We start from the raw sequence: 20,603 nt of genomic DNA, 5'->3' as shown, positions 1-20,603 counted from the left end.
GAGGTTTGGCTTATGGACCTGTAGTTTCCTTCTCCTGGAATCAATAAATAGTTTGTTGGTCTTGCTGACATTGAATAAGAGGCTTGTTGTTGTGGCACCACTCAGCCAGATTTTCAATCTCCCCCTAATTAAAAGGAACATTAGTAAACCGAATTCTGATGTCCAGGTCATAGGGAGGTATTAGAACAGATGACCAAAATCTTGATCAAAAAGAAGAGTTTGTGAAAGAAATGGTGTCAGAGATGATTAAGGAGAAAATTCCAGTGTGTATGCACCCAGCAACTGAAAGAATAGCTGTTCTGATGAAGGAATTATATTGGGTCTGTTTGAGGGTCCAGAATAAGGAAAGTCTAATTACCTCTGAGGACTATCAGGCTCAAAGAAGATTACAGAAATGGAGGGAGGCTAGACAACACAAGGATTGAAAATAAAGGTGGACTGTTGCTTAACCAGAAGCACAAATTATTGGAACTTGGTTTGAGCAGCTTGTAGGCATCAACATTCTGGGTGAGCTCTAGTTTATGGAATGAGTAGTAGGATGGAGATACTTCTCTAGCAAAGGAGGTCTAAGGTGCTCCTTCCCTCTACTACCCTGCAGGTCACCCTTGGGCAAGGTGTAGCATCTGCTTAGAGCCTCAATCAGGTTCAGATGATGCCAGGGGAGAAAGTGGTGGATGCTTGGATGAGCAGTTGGTGCATATCACAAGCCAGGCAGACATTCTCTGAAGAGTATTGATAATGACTGGGGTCACCCATCTTGTAAACCACTGCCCAGAAGAAGGCAATGGCAAACCACCTCTGTAGAAAAATTTACCAGGACCAATTGTGGTCATGGCAAAACCATGATCACCCACATTGTATGACACTGCACTTAACGAATGAGCTAAGCAGGTCAGGTATGATTGTCTGAGGGCATAGATAAAGGTTTCAGCATAAGTGAGACTGAGGCAAGCAGAGCCTAGCGACGTAACTTCAGGCAGAGCCAGGTGGATGTAAAAATCCATGACATTATCAACTAATGATCGAGGTGCAGCAGAGAAGTTAAGAGGTGGAGTGATGTAATAAAGACGAGTACTATAGTCAAATTCAGGAACGTCGATGTTATGTTTTAGATAATATTGCTGAGGGGCGGCTCAAATGTAAAACAGATGAGAAGTTGAAAGATAGGTCCTCCTTGGGTGAATGGAAACCAATGGAAACAACGCCTATGTGGGGCAAAAGATATTGCTCCTTATTCCATTACTGGGTAAGTAGAAATGGCAACACTCTGGTGCTCTGATGCCATTGATAAGTTCTTAGATGCAAGTTCTTCTGGCAGGTTTTGATAACTCAATTGAAAAAAAAAGATTGCTTGAGGTTAAATTACACCTTAAAGATTGTTTACGGAATAATGACCAGTTAATTATTCTGAGCAAGTGCAGTTTATGAGTCCTTAGGCCCTGAGCTTCATTGTTGTCTAGATTTAGCCTCAATACAATTGCTCCCTTTGGTACCACAATTGACTCATTTAATTTGGCGATGCCTTCTTTTCATCTAGTCTGAGGGCCTGTGAAGGAGGAGCCATATAATTTACTAAAATAGAATTCTAGGGCTATTAAACAAATTAAGAATAACTGATACTGAGAAAAATAAAGAACTCTATTTCAGTCTAGGTTGTCATGTCTCAATTTCATATGAAACACCACATTTTATGTTCTACTTGTCCTGAATCCGACTGAAAATTTAGATAAACATCTAAATGGATGCCATGGTAACATGATGGTTAACACAGCGCTAATACAGCTTGGAGAATTCCAGAGTTTAGAGTTAAATTCTGGTCCTGTTCTGTAAGGTGTCTCTATACGTCTTCTGCATGAATGCGTGAGTTTTCCTCGAGTGCTGAGGTTTCCTCCTACAGTCCAGAGACAAACTGAGTAGGTTAATCGGTCATTGTAAAATTGCCCCGTGATAATGTAAGGGTTAATTGGGTTTGTCGGGGGTTGCTGAGGTGGTGTGGCTCAAGGGGTTGGAAGGGCCTACTCCGTACTGTATCGCAAATTAAAAATTAAAATTTAAAAACAATGAAGCGTGTAATCCATCCTTGAAGAAGGTTTAACTAAGCTTTTGCATTGCTGGTTTCAATTTGCATTGGACCACATGCGGTTCTGGTTTGGTGCACATATTGGCAATTGCAGAGGCCCTCGTTATGCCTGCCTTTTTGTTGGCTACATGAATAGTCCATGTTTCAAGCCTTCTCTGGTATTGCTCTCCAATACTCTTCCTGTGCTACACTGAGGACAGGATTAGTGCTGCTTTAGGCACACATGCTGAGCTTGTCAATTCCATTATCTTTGCCCCCAACCTCTGCTCTCCCCTTAAATCCACTTAGTCCATTTCTGACACCTCTCTCCATTTCTCAATCTTTCTCCATCTCTGGAGACAAACTGTCTCCCAATATCTTTTATCAACCTACTGATTCCCACTGTTACCTTGACTACAACTCTTCCCACTCTGTCTCCTATAAAAAAATGCCATTCCCTTTTCTCAGTTTCTTTGTCTCATCTGCATTGTTCCTAGGAAGAGGCTTTCCTTTCCAGAACATCAGAGATGTCCGCGTTCTTCAAAGAACGGGGTTTTCGTTTCCTCCACCATCAACGCCGCTGCCATCCTTATCTCCTGCACTTCCCAGACATCCACACTCACTCCATCTTTCTACAGCCTTTGAGAGAGTTCCTCATTCTTACCTATCACCCCTTGAGCTTTCACTTCCAGAGCATCATTCCCCACAACCTCTGCCATCTTCAATGGGATCCTACCACCAAACACATCTTTACCTCCCCCCCCCACCCTCGGCCACTTTCTGCTTTCCGCAGAGATCGCTTGCTCCATGATTCCTTTGTCCATCCGTCACTCCCTACTTATCTTCCTCCTGGCGCTTATCCCTCCAAGCAAAGGAATTCTACACCAGCTCATTCATCTCCTCTCTCATCTCCATTCAGGGCCTTCAAAGTGAGGCAACTCTTCACCTGCAAATCTACTGGTGTCATCTATTGTATCCGGTGCTCTATAAGCAGCCTTCTCTTCATTGGTGAGACCCAATGTAGATAGGGGAATCACTTCGTCAAGCACCTTCACTCGATCCACAAAAAAACAGAATTTCTCCGTGGCCAACCATTTCAATTCCAATCCCTATTCCCATACCGACATCTACCAACTGCCATGATGAGGCCACTCTCAGGCTGGAGGGCAAATCTCATGTTGCGTCTGGGTAGCCTCCAGCCTGATGGCGAGAACGTCAATTTTTCTAACTTCCAGTAATCCTTCACCCTTCCCATTCCTTCTTCCCTTCTCCACTCCGGCTCCCCTCTAACCTTTCTCTTCTCCTCACCTGCTTATCACTTCCCCCTGTTACCCCACCTCCTTCCTTTTCTCCCATGGTCAACTCCCCTGTCCTATCAGATTTACCTTTTCTACCTGTCACCTCCCAGCTTCTTACGTCATGATCCCTCCTTGACCCTCCTGGCTTTACCTATCACCTTCAAGTTAACCCTCCTTTCCCTCTCCCCACCTTCTTATATTTCTGATACTTGTCTGATACCTTCCTTTCCAGTCCTGATGAAGTTACGTGGCCTAAAATAATGACTATTTATTCATTTCTATTGATACTGCCTGACCTGCTGGGTTCCTCCAGAATTTTATTCGTTTTACAAGATATTTTTGTGTCATTTCTTGGGGGATTTCATAATTAGACAAGTTAATGACTTTTTGGTAGCTGAGATGATGTCTAGGTCTGAGTTGAGACTGTATGGATGGTTGAATGTTTCACGTAGGTCCAACAATCCTGTTTCTTTATCTGCATCAATTCTAAGGTCACAGTTTAAAATTCATTTAGAAAAGTGTAAATAACATTGAAAGAATACAGATAAAATTTGCAAGGGTTTTGCCGGAACTAGAGGACCTGAGTTATAAGGAAAGATTGAGTAGGGTAGGATTATATTCCTTGGAATGTAGAAGATTGAAAGGAGCTGTGATAGAGGTATACAAAATTCATGAAGGGTATAGATAGGGTAAATGCAAGCAGGCTTTTTCCACTGAGGTTAGGTGGGACCACAATCAGAGGTCATGCGTTAAGGGTGAAAGGTGAAAAGTTTAAGGGGAACGTAAGGGGAAACTTCTTCACTTAGAGGGTGGCGAGAGTGTGGAATGGGCTGCCAGCGCGAGTGGTGCATGCAGGCTCAATTTCAATATTTAAGAGAAGTTTAGATAGCTACATGGATGTAGTGGTATAGAGGGCTATGGTCCAAGTGCAAGTCAACAGGAGGAGGCAGTTTAAATGGTTCAGCATGGACTAGATGGGTCGAAGGGCCTGTTTCTGTGCTGTACTTTTTATGACTCTAAAAACAAGTGTAATGTAATCTTCAGTTACAAGAATAGATCAAAGATCTTTGTGGTCACACAAGGATTCATTTAATTATGCGTACCCTACTGTATTCAAAAGGTAATATAAAGCATGAATGTATATTTAAAAATGCAAGATTGTAATAATGTTGAAGATAATGATTCAGTACTAATGACACTTCTACTCTGTGTTTATGTGTTGCCACCAGTCTGCACCAAGATGCTTATAAATCCTAAACAGGAGAAAATCTGCAGATGCTGGAAATCCAAAGCAACAGACACAAGATGCTGGAGGAACTCAGCAGGTCAGGTAGCATCTATGGAAAAGAGTAAACTGTTGATGTTTCGGGCCGTGACCCTTCTTCTCTCGAAATGTTGACTGTTTACTCTTTTCCATAGATGCTGCCTCATCTGCTGAGATCCCCCAACACTGTGTGCATGTTGTTTGGTTAGAAATCCTACACTATTGTGATACACTAATATGAAATTAATCATTTCCATTTGCCCATAATGATCAGTTTGAGAATAACCCCCTGATCTATTAGCACGAAAATTGGTAATTCTATGAAACGTATATGATAGATTTGAAGACAAGTTAAAATTGTTCTCAATATTAATTACTATTGATAAACTGTATGCTCATCCATTGGCTATTTCTTCACCAAGCATAATTTTTGTCGTTTTGATATCTTCCATTTTCTTTGTGGTACCATTGGAGAAGTTTTACAAATATCTGTGGAGTTCTCATCAAAGTAACCAGATGCAGAGTAAATCCGATATATGTTCACAAGGATAATATTAAAACCCACACTCTATTGGTGTTTATACTGAAAACGTTAATAATAATTCTGCAATGTATAGATGGGAATAATCTGCCCTTTCAATTCATTATGGTAAAGATATCAGCACTATTGAAAATCTTTGTATCATTTGGATTTGATAGTTGTCAGTTTAAACTAGATCAATTTCATGGAAGTTACAAAAGCCAAATCCAACCAGGAAACTCAATCAAAACTTGGGTGGACTTGGTTTCTGTTCCACATACTGGAACGTGCATGGGTTCTTGGAGACACAGTTTCTGCATAAACATAGATTTGGACTTTTTAATCTGCAGTGCGATTCATCAATAAGTTCAACAATAAAGATGAATTGAAATATTCATTCTCCTCATTCATATAATCTGAGGTTAACTTACATACTTACTTTTACCTAACTTATTACCTGCTGGTGTTTAGGGCAGCAATGAACGTCCTCCATCTGTGTCAGTGAGTAGGGCTTCCTTTTGCTTTTCACCTCAGGAAATCAAGCAAGCCCTGGGTAGAGACTCAGAAATGCTGTCACACTCAGATGTACAGTAGAGGGATTCTTCGTTGCTGCTTTCATAACAATTTTGTTTTACTAGTTAGGGTTGTTAGCCCTGAGCTGAAGCCCAAAACCTGGAGGACCGGTGGACAACTTTTAGGCTAGCCTTTACCTGTTGACCTGTTTGGCATGGCTGATCATACCAGGAGCCAAAGCATAAAGCCCCAACTCCAGGCAGCATAGCTCTGTGGGTCATTGAGGCATGCCAGCCTCCAACCACGACAAAGTTGTGGTCTTTTTCGAGGTTGAGGTTAACCTACAAGACTAAAACTTCATCTTAAGAAGAGGTAGTTGATTCACAGACATATTTGTGAGGAACTCTCTAACAAGTGCAACGTACTTAATTACTCCGGAGAAACGGATATGGATATCCTTTTTTTTTATCTCCTTGACTTATATCTTGAATGAATGCTGCATAAAAATCACTAATTTTGTAACCATTGAAAACTATTAAGGTTTGTCTGTTGTGTCTACCATTTTTTCGTTAATTTTTGGTTGCAATGTAACACTATGTGTTGTCTCTGTTGTGACTCTTCACTGTTTGTTTCTGTTTTGTTTGTTGTACTCTTTCATCATAGGCAAATTGCAGGATGGAAATATGGATAACAGCCAGAATAAAGGTAACGGGTTCTTCTTGACCATCAGACGATCTTACTGTATGTTTCACACTAATATTGATGCACCATCATTAAGATGTTCCAACTTTTTAAAAAGTTGCTTTTAGTCCAGAACAGTTATTGACTAACACCTTACAATTCTTTTCACACAGGGAACTTAACTTTTATTTACATTGGAAATACATCTTCCCTCAGCATGATTTTGAAAAGAATTTTCCAATGTTTTAAAATTCTGAAAAAGTTCTCCATTTTCACCATCTACTGTTTCAGCCCATACCCTATTTCATAGAATTCTTTGAGCAATATCTTCAATATTGTATTTTGGAATTTTTCATCGATAACACTTTGCAAAAGCAGGCAAACACTTTGGCTTTAATTGTTACTTTTTTCAGTTCAGTGCTAGTATAGCGTTGGAGCCGGCCAATGGTGTAGTGGCTTCTGCACCGAACTTTGAGGCGAGTAGTTGCGGATTTGAATACGGCTGGCTTCTTGCAAGCTTTCCACTCATGCTAGGCTAAGTGTCGCGCTAGCTACTGGGCCTTGTTAAAAAAAAAACCAACGACAATGCTAAAGAAATGGCAAAGTTGCTGCCCAATGCGCCACAAGGCATGGAAAGGAATAACAGCAACTAGTATAGCATTCTTTATTCCATAATAATAAGTGATCTATTTAATAGCTTTGTTCATAAACAGTATAACCCAATGGCTTACTGATGTAATAAGTGTTCAGTCATTTATTGAAGATTAGTATTTGTCCGGAATTTCAAGTAAAATTTTTGTTTGAAGGAGATGAAAGGAATGTGGGGGGATTAGATCTTTAGATCTAGTAATACTAGCTGTCATGGAGTCTTGATTAGAATGGGTTTACTTGTAAAAGGAACTGAAACTAATTTCCATGACTTAAAAAATGACAGATTTCTGATCTTACCAAGTTGTCAAGATGAAATTCAGTGTGGGAGTCAGTTTCATCCCACAGAGAAAGATGAAACATAGTTAGATTTGACAGCCCACTTCGTCCTCCCATTGCAACAATCAATGATGCGGGAATTAAACCGAGAAGTTCATCCAGATCCTTTACAGATTTAATGGGATGCCATAAGAGGGAGCAATTTAAGATAGCAGGAAGAAAAAGCCCAGAAGTGTTTAAAAGAAGGAAATTTGGGTGCATATAGATGCATCTGTAACAAGAAAGGTTTTGTGGAAAAGCAGTTAAATCTTAGAAAATACTTTAGAAACAATGCCAAATCGCGTCAACTGTTCTGCAGAGTGAGTTCTTCGTTAAAAGCAGGTGTTTTTTTTTGTTATTAACAGGCCTTGCTCTATACGCTAAGAGCGGCAGTGCAAAGGATAATTGATCTTTGTGCTAGTTCAATGCAAGGCAAATTTCAATTCCAGTATTGTTTAGTACGATTAGTATGAATATGACTAATCCTCTGCACCTTTTAAGGTTACCATAAACAAAACAAAATACATTTTGGATTAAAATCATTATGGAGATTTTATTTCCCTCCGCCCAAGAAAAGTGTAGGGGGTGTTGAGAGATTTGATGGACCCTGCCTTGATCCTTTTTTGTTGCCATTTGTCCTGGCAAGCTCTGCCAGAATGCCTGTGCCCATCTAGATTAGTTAATAAACACAAGAAAGTCTGCAGATGCTGGAAATCCAAAGCAACACAAAATGCTGGAGGAACTCAGCAGGCTAGGCAGCATCTATGGAAATGAATAAACAGTCGACATTTTTGATGAGACCTTCCTTCAGGACTGAAAAGGAAGGGGAAAGATGGCAGAATAAAAAGTGGAGGGGTGGGGTAGGAGTATAGCTGGAAGGTGATAGGTGAAGACAGGGGGGTCCTTCCGTTTTTTTCTATGGTCCTCTCTTCTCTGCAATCAGATTCCTTCTTCTCCAGGCCTTGATTTCCCCACCCTCCTGGCTTCACCTATCACCCTCTAACTATCCACATTCCCCTCCCCCAACCTTTTTATTCTGGCATCTTCCCCCTTCCTTTCCAGTCTTGATGGAACATCAGTTGTTTAGTCATTTCCATAGAAGCTGCCTGACCTGCAGAGTTCCTCCAACATTTTGCGTGGATTAGGTCATTATGTCCATAGTCGAAGATGTGCCTAAGATCTTGATGTCAATGATGGAAAAATAAGACCCACAAGACCAGGGAGAACCCATTTACTACTTTGGACTCTGTGTGAATTAAAGTGTCTCCTGCCAGTGAGAGGGCTTCCCCTACAACTCTAGAACTGCCTAAACATAGGTTGTTAACTAATTGGTTTTTGAAATGAAATGGCTTTTTTCCCAGAAAGATTGGGCATCCAATCACATACATCTTTCTACCCCGATAACAAAATTGAACAGTGTGATGTCCTGTGATTGGTTACTCTCTATGGCTTTAAGTCAAAAAGTTAATTTTGGAGACTTGGAAGAAAAAAAATCAATTTGATAGCACAAGAAAGAATTTTTAAAAAAGGATTTTGAAAGCTTGGTAAGACCTACAGCATTTGGGATTAAGGGAGGATCCCAGATGTTGATGTTCAGGTTGTTTTTGATCTTTTATTTTATTTAAATTTAGCCAAGAAGCAAGACGGTGCAGCTGCCATGGAGATGCAGCCTCTGAAGAGTGCGGAAGGAGGCGATGGAGAAGACAAAGAGAAGAAGAAGGGGGGCACGCCCAAGAAGGAGAAATCTGTGCTGCAGGGGAAACTCACCAAGCTGGCAGTGCAGATAGGGAAAGCGGGTGAGCCGTTTGCCAATTCAGGGAACTATTAATTCTGACAAGGTAAAATTGGAAAAACTGCACTGTTAATAGGAGGGAAGGAAGTCTGCATTAATTCAGGGAATCTTCAGACAATATTTCAAATAGCATTTTCTAACAGCTATATAGACTGCTGACGGATTTCAGACTACCAGTGGGTGTGATATCTCTGGTGCAGTGTGAACTACTGTGATATAATTCTCGATAAGTTACTTTCTGCAGTCAACAAGCTTCTGAAAATGTGGCTAGTACTTCAACAAACCTCCCCCTACCCCAAGTCAGCAGCTCTAAGTACACTTGACTTAGTCTTTTTTTCTGCCTCCATTGAAATCAGATTACCTTTGCAGAAGTGAAATGGAATTTCTGCTCAAAATCATTGCTCTTCAGTCTGTCAGAGAAGTAGCTGGAAAAAGTCAGTATTATATCGTGAATTGACCCTCTTTCACAGGAGAATCTAGAACAAACTGAAGCGGTTGTCAGTAACGAGACAAATGAAAACAGCTTAGGTTTATAAAGGAGTAGATCACATAGAAGTATTTAAAGCAAGACACATAACAAATGTTGAAAGGCTTCGATTAAGTAGATGTGGAGAGGATGAGTCTAGGACCAGAGGACACTGCCTCAGAATAGAGGGGCGTTCTTTCAGATTGGAGATCTTGAGGAATTTCTTTAGCCAGGGAGTGGTGAATCGGTGGAATTCATTGCCACTGGTGGCTGTGGAGACCAAGTCATTAGGTATATTTAAGGCAGAGATTGGTAGATTCTTGATTGGCCAAGGCATGAGAGGATATGGGAGAGGGCAGAAGATTGGGGCTGAGAGGGCAAATGGATCAGCCGTGATAGGCGAAATGGCCTAATTTTGTTCCTATATCTTATGGTCTTATGATTGCAAAGGGAGATATTAAGAGAAACAAGGGTACAGGGATATGGTGGAAAAGTATGAAAATAAGTGTTCAAAATCTAGACCAGCAAAATGCAGAGCAGAATAGGAATGCTATTCTTTTATTTCTCACTATATATTTATTTGGGCAAACCTTTGCTTACGTTTTGATGATGCGCCTAATGAGGTATCATAAAACCCAATATAATGGAATTTGACAAATTGTGTTGAATTTGAGATGAAAGCCATAGCATTCTAGAGTGAATTCCCCATGCTGCAAGTTTGGTGGCAGATTTACAGCTCCCAAAGGCTTGGTATAAGCTCAATTGAAGTAAATTCTGTAAGGTTAAGTAAAGGCATGCCTTGTACTTGCACCTTCCATTCAGCGAATATGTACTTGATCCCTGAGTTTCTCTTTTGACTCACACTCTTTGTTGTCTTGATATTAAATGAACTAATCTCAACCCTTGTTTTTATTCTCCCAGCATATATTACCTCACACATTGATATAGAATAACATTTGCCACCTGTCTGCACGTTCTGCTAACTTGTTTTTATGTATTCTTGAAATCTTTTACAGTCCTTCTCACTGTTTGTTAACCCTCCTACTTCGGTGTGTAAACTTCCCTGTTAAGATGTTAAGTATGAAGCCAGCAGCTGCTATAGCACTGTAACAGTTTTTATTTTAATTTTCTTCTAGGACTGGTAATGTCGGCAATCACAGTTATTATTCTTGTGCTATACTTCGCCATCGATACTTTTGTGATTCAAAAGCTGCAGTGGCTGCCTGAATGCACTCCGGTCTATATCCAATTCTTCGTTAAATTCTTCATTATTGGTGTCACTGTTCTTGTCGTGGCTGTCCCAGAGGGTCTCCCACTGGCTGTCACCATCTCCCTTGCCTACTCTGTGAAGGTAAGAATATAGTCATATATACTCTTCTGTACATACTCTTTCATAGAAATATTTTTTTTATTTTATTGTTTTTATTGATAACAGAATAGGCTTATCCTGTAAAGTTTGGAATAATTGTCTTCTGCACAGTAAAAGCTGAGGTGAAATTGTTATAAAAATTCTGCAAATCTGGAGACCCAATGCCAGATGGTTACTGGGACAACAGAACTCAAGAAGATAAACAAATAAAAGGCCACATTCAATCAAGCTGACGAAACATAGCTTTCCATCCAGTTTCTTTTGTGTGCCTGGAACGTGGAACACAAATGGTCAGGGATTATGCATACACAGTGAAGATATACATTTGCCTTTGGAATATCAATTATCCAATAGGAGTAGAATACAATAAAGCTGATGGGTTTTGCCTGGTCCAGCTGAAGGCAGTTTATTTATCTAACATAGAATAGGCCCTTCCAGCCCTTTAAGATGTGCCACCCAGCAATCTTGCGATTTAATCCTAGCCTAATCACAGAACAATTCACAATAACTAATTAACCTACCAATCGGTATGTCTTTGTACTGTGGGAGGAAACTGGAGCACCCAGAGGAAACCCACACAGGGGAAAACATACAAACTCCTTACAGGCAAAGGCGGGAATTGAACCCGGATTACCTATATTGTAAAGCGCTGTGCTAACCACTGTGCTACCATGCTGCTGTGTTATAGGCCGTTTTCCTCTGAATGGGAATCCATAAGAATTGTCATTTCTAAAGGGGCCTTTTCCTTTACAACTAAATCAACATTTGTTCAGTAATGCACCCGTGTGAAGTGTATTTGTATTTTGTAAATGTATACAGTAACTTTCTGTTAAAATTTGGGTCATCATCATTTGGTGCCGTGTTGTATGATGTGGCGATCATGGTCTCCATGACCATGATTGTTCTTGGCAAATTTTTCAGCAGAAGTGGTTTTCCTATGCAGCCTTCTGGGCAGTGACCCAAGGCATTATCAATACCCTTCAGAGATTGCAAGCCTGTCGCATGACCAGGAATTGTGATACGGACCAGCTGCTCAAAGACCATTAATACCTCCTGGTCTCATGACCCTTACTGGGGGTGGGGGGACTAAACAGGTGCTACACCTTGCCCAAGGGTGACCTGCAGCCTAACAGAGGGAATAAGCAACATACACTTCATTTGGTAGGGATGTATCTCCACCCTACTACCCAGAAACTTGGATCTATGTGTAAAATGCTGTCACTGCAATTGGTCAACAATTTTGATTGTGACACATAAGTTAGGTGTGCACATCACAGGATCAACATTTGAATCAAGTAATGAGCTTTCTACCTTAGTATCCCTGTTGAAGGCTCTAGAACAGGGATTCCCAAACTGGGTTCCATGGACACCTTGGTTAATGGTAAGGGGCTATGGTGTAAAAATGGTTGGAAACGCCTGCTTTTGGGGATACTGTTTGAAAGGGAATTGATACAGTATTTGAAGCATGGGCTGATTTTTACTCAACTGCTAGCAGAATTTTTCTGGATGAGCTTGGGTAAATTTGAGCCTTGGTCAGTAAATTGGAGTTTTGGCTAACTGCAGGAGCAGGAAAGTTGATGTGAATTTTATATTTTGAGTTCAACAGTTACAAAGGGGAGAAGAGACAGCCGGAGAAGAAAAGGAAGTGAAAGCACATAAATTAGCATTATTGATTTCTCAAATAAGATTAGCATATCTTTGCTAGAAGGAATATAAATTAATTTTAGTAAATAATTACTTACTGTTTTCTTGTATTTCTTTTGACTAGAAAATGATGAAAGACAACAATCTAGTCAGGCATTTGGATGCCTGTGAAACCATGGGCAACGCAACAGCTATCTGCTCTGACAAAACGGGCACTTTGACCACAAACCGAATGACGGTGGTGCAGGCTTATATTGGTGATGTCCACTATAAAGAAGTCCCTGACCCTGATGCCCTCCCATCAAAATCTCTGGATATGCTTGTAAATGCAATATCTCTCAACAGCGCTTACACTTCCAAGATACTGGTAGGTTCAATCTTCTTGCTCCCACATTAATAACTGTTCATGACAAGCTGTTCTGAATGAAAAGGTCTATTTCCAGCCAGGCTGCATGAATGGACTGGGAAGCTCAGTGTTAGGTGAGCTAGATACCTTGTAGAGCAATTTGCACAGGTTTTAATGGTATTAAGAGATAAAGCTGTGGTTATCATATCTTGTGCTGCCAAAAGGGTTAACAATTGTCTCTTCTGTGCCTTCCCTTGCTCTTATGGGTTGCAAAACACATGACTCATCTGTAGCTCTATTTACAGTAACAACTGAATGCACTGCCAATTCTGAAGAATGCATGCCATATATTAAATCTAATTAATAAAATTGTTCTACTTCCAAAAATTTGTATGACACTCCTATCTCATCACAACCAAGAATGTTCAAGTAATGCCTGATAGGCCACTTGAGAATTGACCGATGTTGTATTACTATTTTTATGTTGTAGAATTACAGTTATTTACAGCAAATAACCAAAATAATTTTGGTCATCATTCAGTTTATGGGGTTCAGTTATTGTTTGTTTGTCTTCATCTTTTGGTATTATAAATTTGTGTTACTAGGTTAGTATCTGTAAATATTTCTGAACTTCTTATCACAAATCATTTGATGGTACTGTCAAAGAGAAGTACATTTTATGGTAGTCTATGAATAGGTAGGATCACTTAATCAACAGCAAGTATGGGCTGTGTTTACAGCATGCTACAATATACTGTAAATAGTTAGCTTCCATTGATATTGATAGAATCAACTAGTTGACTCATCTTCATGCCTGAAGACTCTTCATGGCATCCTCTTGTAGCCTGGACAAGATCCAGGAAGGTTGTTGGATTAGGTCAATCAATCCAACCAGTTTACAACCTCTTCAAGCAAGTAGTTTTAATCAACCATCTCTACATTCAATTAAGAACATTTTATTTTATCTGCTTATCCTGCCTAATCTTTAGTGTTGACATAATTTCATCCTACCTATGAGAATGGGAATGACCTCCACAGTCATGCAACACTCTATCAAGTTGTTTTTCTCTTTCTTTCTCTCTCCCCGAACCTGTCTTTAAGTTTGCTGCCAGGTCTATTTTCACACACAAATCTCAAGTGATCTCACTTCAGATCTATACTTCTATAATTTCTGCTGTCTCAGAATCTTCCCACACCGAGTGGGATTTATTGCTTTCACAACAAAGGCCAGTGTTTCATATTCTATGGATTGCTTTTGGTAATTTGCTTTTGGTTGTTCTCACATTTTTGAGCTATGTGGCCATCAGTAAGTGGTAACGTATCTGAAACGTGGCTGTGTCATGGTGATGTGTGGGAAGAGCTTTGTGCAGGATGTGGTGCAGCAAAAAAAAGAGTGCAGCGGAGTTAAAAGAGCAATGATATGAGTGAAAAAAATCGAGTCAATAAGCCAAACCTTACCTTTTATCAAATGTTCAGAAGGTTCAAAGGTTTATTTGTTATAACAGTATGTATGCAGTATACAACTCTGAGACTCGTCTTCTCCGGAGAGCCATGAAACAAAGAAGACCACAGAAGTCGTTCAAAGCTAAACATCTCCCCCCCCCCCGCATCCCCACTCAAAAAAAAACAAATTTCACAAATGGCAATGTGATCAACCCTCCCCCACACAAAAATAAAATCACGCAAATGGCAACACGGTCATCAAACTCCCCCCATCCCATGCGAAAGAATTCCACTCCCCCAATTCCTCCCCCACACAAAAAAATTAACAAAACTAACAAAAAAAGCTAACTATTTAGAAGTGTTTTAAGGATTCAGTTGAATTTATGCTGGTGGTTCCAAAAGAAACCATTTGTGTTTCCCCATTTTGAACATAAAAAGTCCCAGATTTGCCACAGGGCCTGAGATCTCATGGATTTCAACAGAAAGTACGTCTACAGAAGAGAAGGCAATGGAGAGGGTAAATAATTTATTTTCATATTTGATTTGTTTTAATGGTTTTAATTATTTCTAATTGCCTTTATCTGCTTTTAACTTTTATAAGTAATTTAAGGATTCAATTCAATTAAGCTTAGCTTGGTTCACTACATTTATTAATTTAAAATATTTGAGATTTTGGATGTTTTTGATTATAATGTTCAGCAGTTGAATGCGGCTTAATTGCTTGTAACAGCTTTTCAGTCAACTGATGATCAGAGGGTTTTGTCAATCACACTTTACCCAGTTTTGTTGAAGAAGTGTATATTGGCCCGTCTGGTCTATGTCAAACCATTAATTTTCCAAGTCTCATCAGCCTGCACCCAAACCGTAACCCTTCATACCCCTCTCATCCATGTACCTATCCAAATTTATCTTAAATGTTGAAACCGACCCTGCATCCACCACATGTGCTGGCAGCTTGTTCCACACACTCACCACCCTCTGAATGAAGAGGTTCCTGCTTGTGTTCCCTTAAAATGTTTCACCTTTCACCACTAAACAATGGATTGTAGTTGTAAGTCTCACCCAACCCCAGCAGAAAAAGTCTGCTTGCAAGGTCAGCACGATAGTGTAGTGGTTAGCACAACGCTTTACAGTAGGGGGGGCGACCTGGGATCTTTTCCCACTGCTGTCTGTCAGGAGTTTGTATGATTTCCCCGTGACCACATGGGTTTCCTCCGGGTGCTCCAGTTTCCTCACATATTCCGTAGACCTACCGGTTGGTAGGTTAATTGGTCAAGGTAAATTGTCCCTGGATTTGGCTAGGGTTAAATCGGAGGATGCTGGGTGCTGCGGTTTGAGAGGCTGTGAGAGTCTATTCTGCGCTGTAGCTCAATAAATAATTAAATATATTTACCATATCTATACCCCTCATAAATTTGTCTATCACATCTCCCATGAAGCTTCTATGTTGTGGGGAATAAAATCCTAACCTATTCAACTTTTTTCCTATAACTCAGAAAGCTTTCTTTATAACTCTATCTACCTGTAACACCACATTCAATGAATTATGGACCTATATTTCCAGATTCCTCAGTGTCCTACTGCTCATCATGTAAGACCTACCCTGGTTGGTCCTCCCAAATTTCAGCACCTCATAGCTGTCTGAATTAAGTTCCATTTGCCGTTTTTTAGCCCATTTTCATGCTGGTCCAGATCCCGCTGCTAGTTCTGATAGTTTTCCTCACTGTCCACTATACCCCCAATACTGGTGTCATCCACAAATTTGTTAATCTACTTTACCACGTTATCATTCAGACAAACAACATGGACCCAACACTGATCCCTTTTGGAACACCACTATTCATAGGCCTCCAGTCAGAGAGGCAACCTTCTACAACCACTGTCTTCTTTCGTGAAGCCAATGTCCAATCCAGTTTATTACCTCATCTTGAATGTTAAGCAACTGAACTTTCTTTACCATCCTCCCTTGTCAAAGGCCTAGCTGAAATCCAAGTAGGCAACATCCACTTCCTTGCCTTCATCAACTCTCCTAGTAACTTCCTCAAAAAACTCCTTGAGATTCACTAGACATGACCTACCATGTACAAAGCCATGTTGATTATCCCTTCTCAGTCCCCACCTGTTCAAATATCTGGTCCCTAAGAATACCTTCCAATAACTTTCCCACTTCTGATATCAGGCTCACTAACCTATAATTTCCTGGCTTATTCTTAGAAGCTTTCTGAAACAACAGAACAACATTAGTTATTGTCCAATCCTCCGGCACCTCACATATAACTAAGTATATTTCAAATATCCCTGCTAGGGCCCCTGCAATTTCTGCATTAGCCTCCCACAGGATCCAGAAGAATACCTTGTCAGGCCCTGGGGACTTATCCACCCTGATTTTCCTCAAGACAACAAACACCTCTTCCTCCCTAATCTGTATAGACCTCGCTGCTGTATTGTCCCACATCTGTAGACACTGTGTCCGTCTCCTGAGTAAATATAGATGAAAAAAATCCATTCATGATCTGCATAGTTTATTGGACTTTACTCTTTGGAACATAGAAGACTGAGAGGAAATTTGACCAAGGTATACAAAACTATGAGTGGTAAAAATAGCGTAAACACAAGACACTTTTTCCACTGAGGCTGGGTGAGACTACCACGAGAGGGTGAAAGGTGAAAAGTTTAAGGGAACATGAGGGGAAACTTCTTCACTCAGGGGTAATGAGATTGCGGAACAAGCTGCCAGTGCAAGTGGTGCATGCGAGCTTGATTTCAATCTTTAAGAGAAGTTTGGATAGCTACATGGATGGTAGGGGTGTGGAGGGTAATGATCCCATTGCATGTCGATGGAAGTAGGCACTTGAAATGGTTTGGCATGGACTAGACTGGCCAAAGGGCCTGTTTCTGTGCTGTACGTTTCTATGGCTATAAAATCTGTGCATATTTCAAATATGATTTGGATGTGCATGTTCTCAAAAAGTTGCAAATGCTGGAAGTTTGCAATTTAAAGCAGGGAGTGTTGGAAATATTTAACAGGTCAGGCAACAGCTATGGAGAAGCACAAGAGGGTGAATAAAGAAGAGGGAGGGTTGGAGATAGTCTGGAGGCCAAGAGAAAACAAATGGCAGAGATTGGTGTTGACTAGGAGAGGCTGTGATGAGTTTTGCATTCTTGTGGGAGGCGTTCTACATCAAGGGATAGTGGAAGAGGAAAATGAAAACCCTTCTGGAATTGTTGATCACATCAGGGACTGACAATCAGAAATGTTGGGAATGCTAGGAAGGCCCCGCCGATAAGGTACCATCCATGAAGAAAGTAAAATTGACCAGGGGCTAAAAAATAGAGGAAAAAAAACTGTGGATGCTCAGAATCTGAAACAAAAATGGAGAATGCTATGAACATTCAACAGGCCAGTCAGTGTTTGTAGAGAGAGGCAAAGTTAATACCCAAGTTAACAACCTCCCCCCGCAAAAAGTCATTAACAGCAGTAAATTTCTTGGAGCACAGTTGGCCTATTGATGCTGTTCTGATAATTAATTTGTTGGAAACAAAGTGAAGGAACTCGATGCATTGTCACTGAACCCATCAATGGAATAGTTTTCCAATTGGTATCCCTCCTCGAGTCACGGAGAACTGGGTCATCGGGTCAAACAGAAACAGACTATGCCAGCCATGCCAACCCTTTTTGCTCATTTCCTGCATTAGGTTTTTACCTTGATGGTTTGTGTTTTCAAGTGCCTGTCAAAATATCTTTTAAAGGTAGTGATCATGTACAATCCATCCACCATCTCCGGCTGTGCATTTCAGAGGTCAACCACTCTATGAGAAACAAAAACTTTCAGGGGACCAGTTTGTTATTGATCAACAGTGGGTTGGCTTGGTAGCATAGTGGTTAGCACAACGCTTTACAGTACCAGTGACCTGGGTTCAATCCCCACCACTGCCTGTAAGCAGTATGTATGTTCTCCCCATGCCCGCATGTTACCTCTGAGTGCTCCAGTTTCCTCCCATGGTCCAAAGACATACCAGTTGGTAGGTTAACTAGTCATTGTAAATTGCCCCGTGATTAGGCTGGGATTAAATTGGGTGATTGCTCAGTGGCGAGGATCGAAGGGCTGGCAGGGCTTAATTTGCGATCTATCTTAATAAATTAAAAAAATAGATTATCTGACCATTAACAAATGTGAGAAAATTCCTGCATATTTTTACAACAGAACTATCCACACTTGAGAATTATTTCGCTGACTAAAAAGTATGTTGTAACATATAAATGCAGTTTTTTTTAGCAATTGTAAATTTGATCGGCAATAACTAGACAGTGATTTTATTTGGGAAGTTTGTATTGCAAATTACCATCAAACTGTAGAATTGCGGTCACTCAATCAAGTACGATGTTCTCCTCAGGAGTTGTCTATCGGTGGGGCCTCGGGTGGCTGTAGAGGCTGATCCAGGAACCATATATTCTGGTACCATGTGAGTAAGAGTACATGGTGGCTGTGGCTAGTGGTTAGGTCTTTTGCGGGTGTTCAGTCTGTGCTTTCACTGTGCGTTTTCTGCTGCACAATGGAGATCATTCTCATGTAGTGCAGCTCCCTATTGAAGAGATTTCCTCCAGGTGTGTACATTGATTGCAGTGCCCTCCCAGTTTTTAGATGTAATGTTGAATTTCTTCAGGCTGCAATTGATGTTATCTTTAAAGATGTTATCATTACCTTTGCCCACTAAGGGCTCACTGAGTTTCCTTCAACGGCGAGTAAAGGATCTGTTCGGGGAGACATGAGTTAAGCATCTAGATGAAATGACCTACCCATCGGATTTGGTGTTGCTTTATCATGGTGCCGATGCATGAACAGCATCTCCACCGTCACGCTAGTCTCATCTGATACCTCCCCTAATGTGAATAAAGTGGCAATGCATCAGAGGTCAAATTGTTCAAAGGCGATAGTAACTATTGAATTGAATGCCAGCTGTTACGTACCCCGTAACTGGGTTGCCAAACCAGCAGAAATGGATCACTCAGTTGGAGTCTGGAGTACTAGAACTAAGAAAGTTTTATTAAAGAAACAAGCAACACAGTAATCGAAAGGATAATAAATGCAACAATTCAACAATGATAACCACACATGTGCACAGAATTAAGATAACAGCATCAATCAAGCTCTATCGTTGTCTAGGGGTAAATGACCAATTTCAAAATGACTCAAAGTTCAGTCCAGTTTGTAGTTCAGTTCGCAGTAATCGTTGCCATGGCGATGGACAAGGTGGGGGAAGAGAGACAGAATAGGAACAACTGATCATTCAGAACACTGCTTCACTCACAGACCAGCGGGATGGCTCACAAACAGCATTTGGGCGGGTCCTTGGTGATGTCACCTGAGGTCACCGACTGTGACCCCTCCTCCAGATGCGGTCGATCCTCTGCAGTGAACCCGGCACCCAGGCAAGGGCGGACACACACCGGGTTCCCGCTGATCGTACCTTTCCACCCACTCGTGAGAAGCGTACCGCTTCCAGGGTCTCGTTACCTCGGGTGGCGTGTGTGTCTGTCTTAGCGAACCTGTCCCTTTTTATCCCCCTGCTGGGGTATCGCCTGTCCATCACTTCAAACAGTTCAGGGTTCAAAGGGGGGAGCCGCTCCAGACAGCTCTTCCTCCCACATCCCTTCATTACACATCTCCAGACGCTGCTCCATTGTTCCTTATCTCTCCTTCCCCTGAGGGCAGGTGGCAGACCAACTGCTGATGCCACTGATGCTAGCCCAGGCCAGCAAACATCTTAATTTTATGTGTATTCTCGTAACACAGCTTAGATGTTCCCTGTGGATATTTGGTTGATGCAAGCAGTCTGCTGTGGAAAGTGCCCCAGATAAATTAGAAGATTCTTCTCCAAGAGTAATCTTAATCTAGTTTCTTTGTCATGAAGTTGATGGATTCGATTGGTGAGCCTTAGACACCCCACTTAACTTCATTTATATTTGACTTCAGAATACAATGGAACGCTACTGTTTGAAGCAAATCTCCAACTTAGATATGATTTTAGGTGTTTGTGTTGAAAGTGTCTACATGTTATTAGATATGGAGGAGCAATTGAGAAGAATGAACATATAGACATAAAACATCAAACGGTACAGGTCCTTCGTCCTACGATGTGGTGCCAACCTTTGTCCAACTCTAAGATCAATCTAACCCTTCCCTCCTAGGCAAAGTTAAAAGTAAATTTATTATCAAAGTACAGATATGTCACCATATACA

At 40.9% G+C, this 20,603-nt stretch overlaps 1 protein-coding gene across 11 annotated transcripts in view; it reads left to right on the top strand.

The window, feature by feature from the left end:
- The window catches only part of atp2b2 (ATPase plasma membrane Ca2+ transporting 2), a 927,552-nt gene that overhangs the window by 714,096 nt on the left and 192,853 nt on the right, over positions 1-20,603 (top strand). For all 11 annotated transcript variants that reach the window (XM_063068192.1, XM_063068182.1, XM_063068188.1 and 8 more), the window contains 4 exons: positions 6,318-6,359; positions 8,933-9,097; positions 10,696-10,910; positions 12,697-12,939. In XM_063068192.1, coding sequence (XP_062924262.1) covers positions 6,318-6,359; positions 8,933-9,097; positions 10,696-10,910; positions 12,697-12,939 — 665 coding nt within the window. The remainder of the gene's footprint in view (positions 1-6,317; positions 6,360-8,932; positions 9,098-10,695; positions 10,911-12,696; positions 12,940-20,603) is intronic.

The sequence above is a fragment of the Mobula hypostoma genome, chromosome 15 (genome assembly GCF_963921235.1).
Source record: "Mobula hypostoma chromosome 15, sMobHyp1.1, whole genome shotgun sequence".
Classification (NCBI taxonomy): Eukaryota; Metazoa; Chordata; class Chondrichthyes; order Myliobatiformes; family Myliobatidae; genus Mobula; species Mobula hypostoma.
Note: the sequence above shows the minus strand (reverse complement) of the source record. Positions and strands in the feature narration are given on the sequence as shown.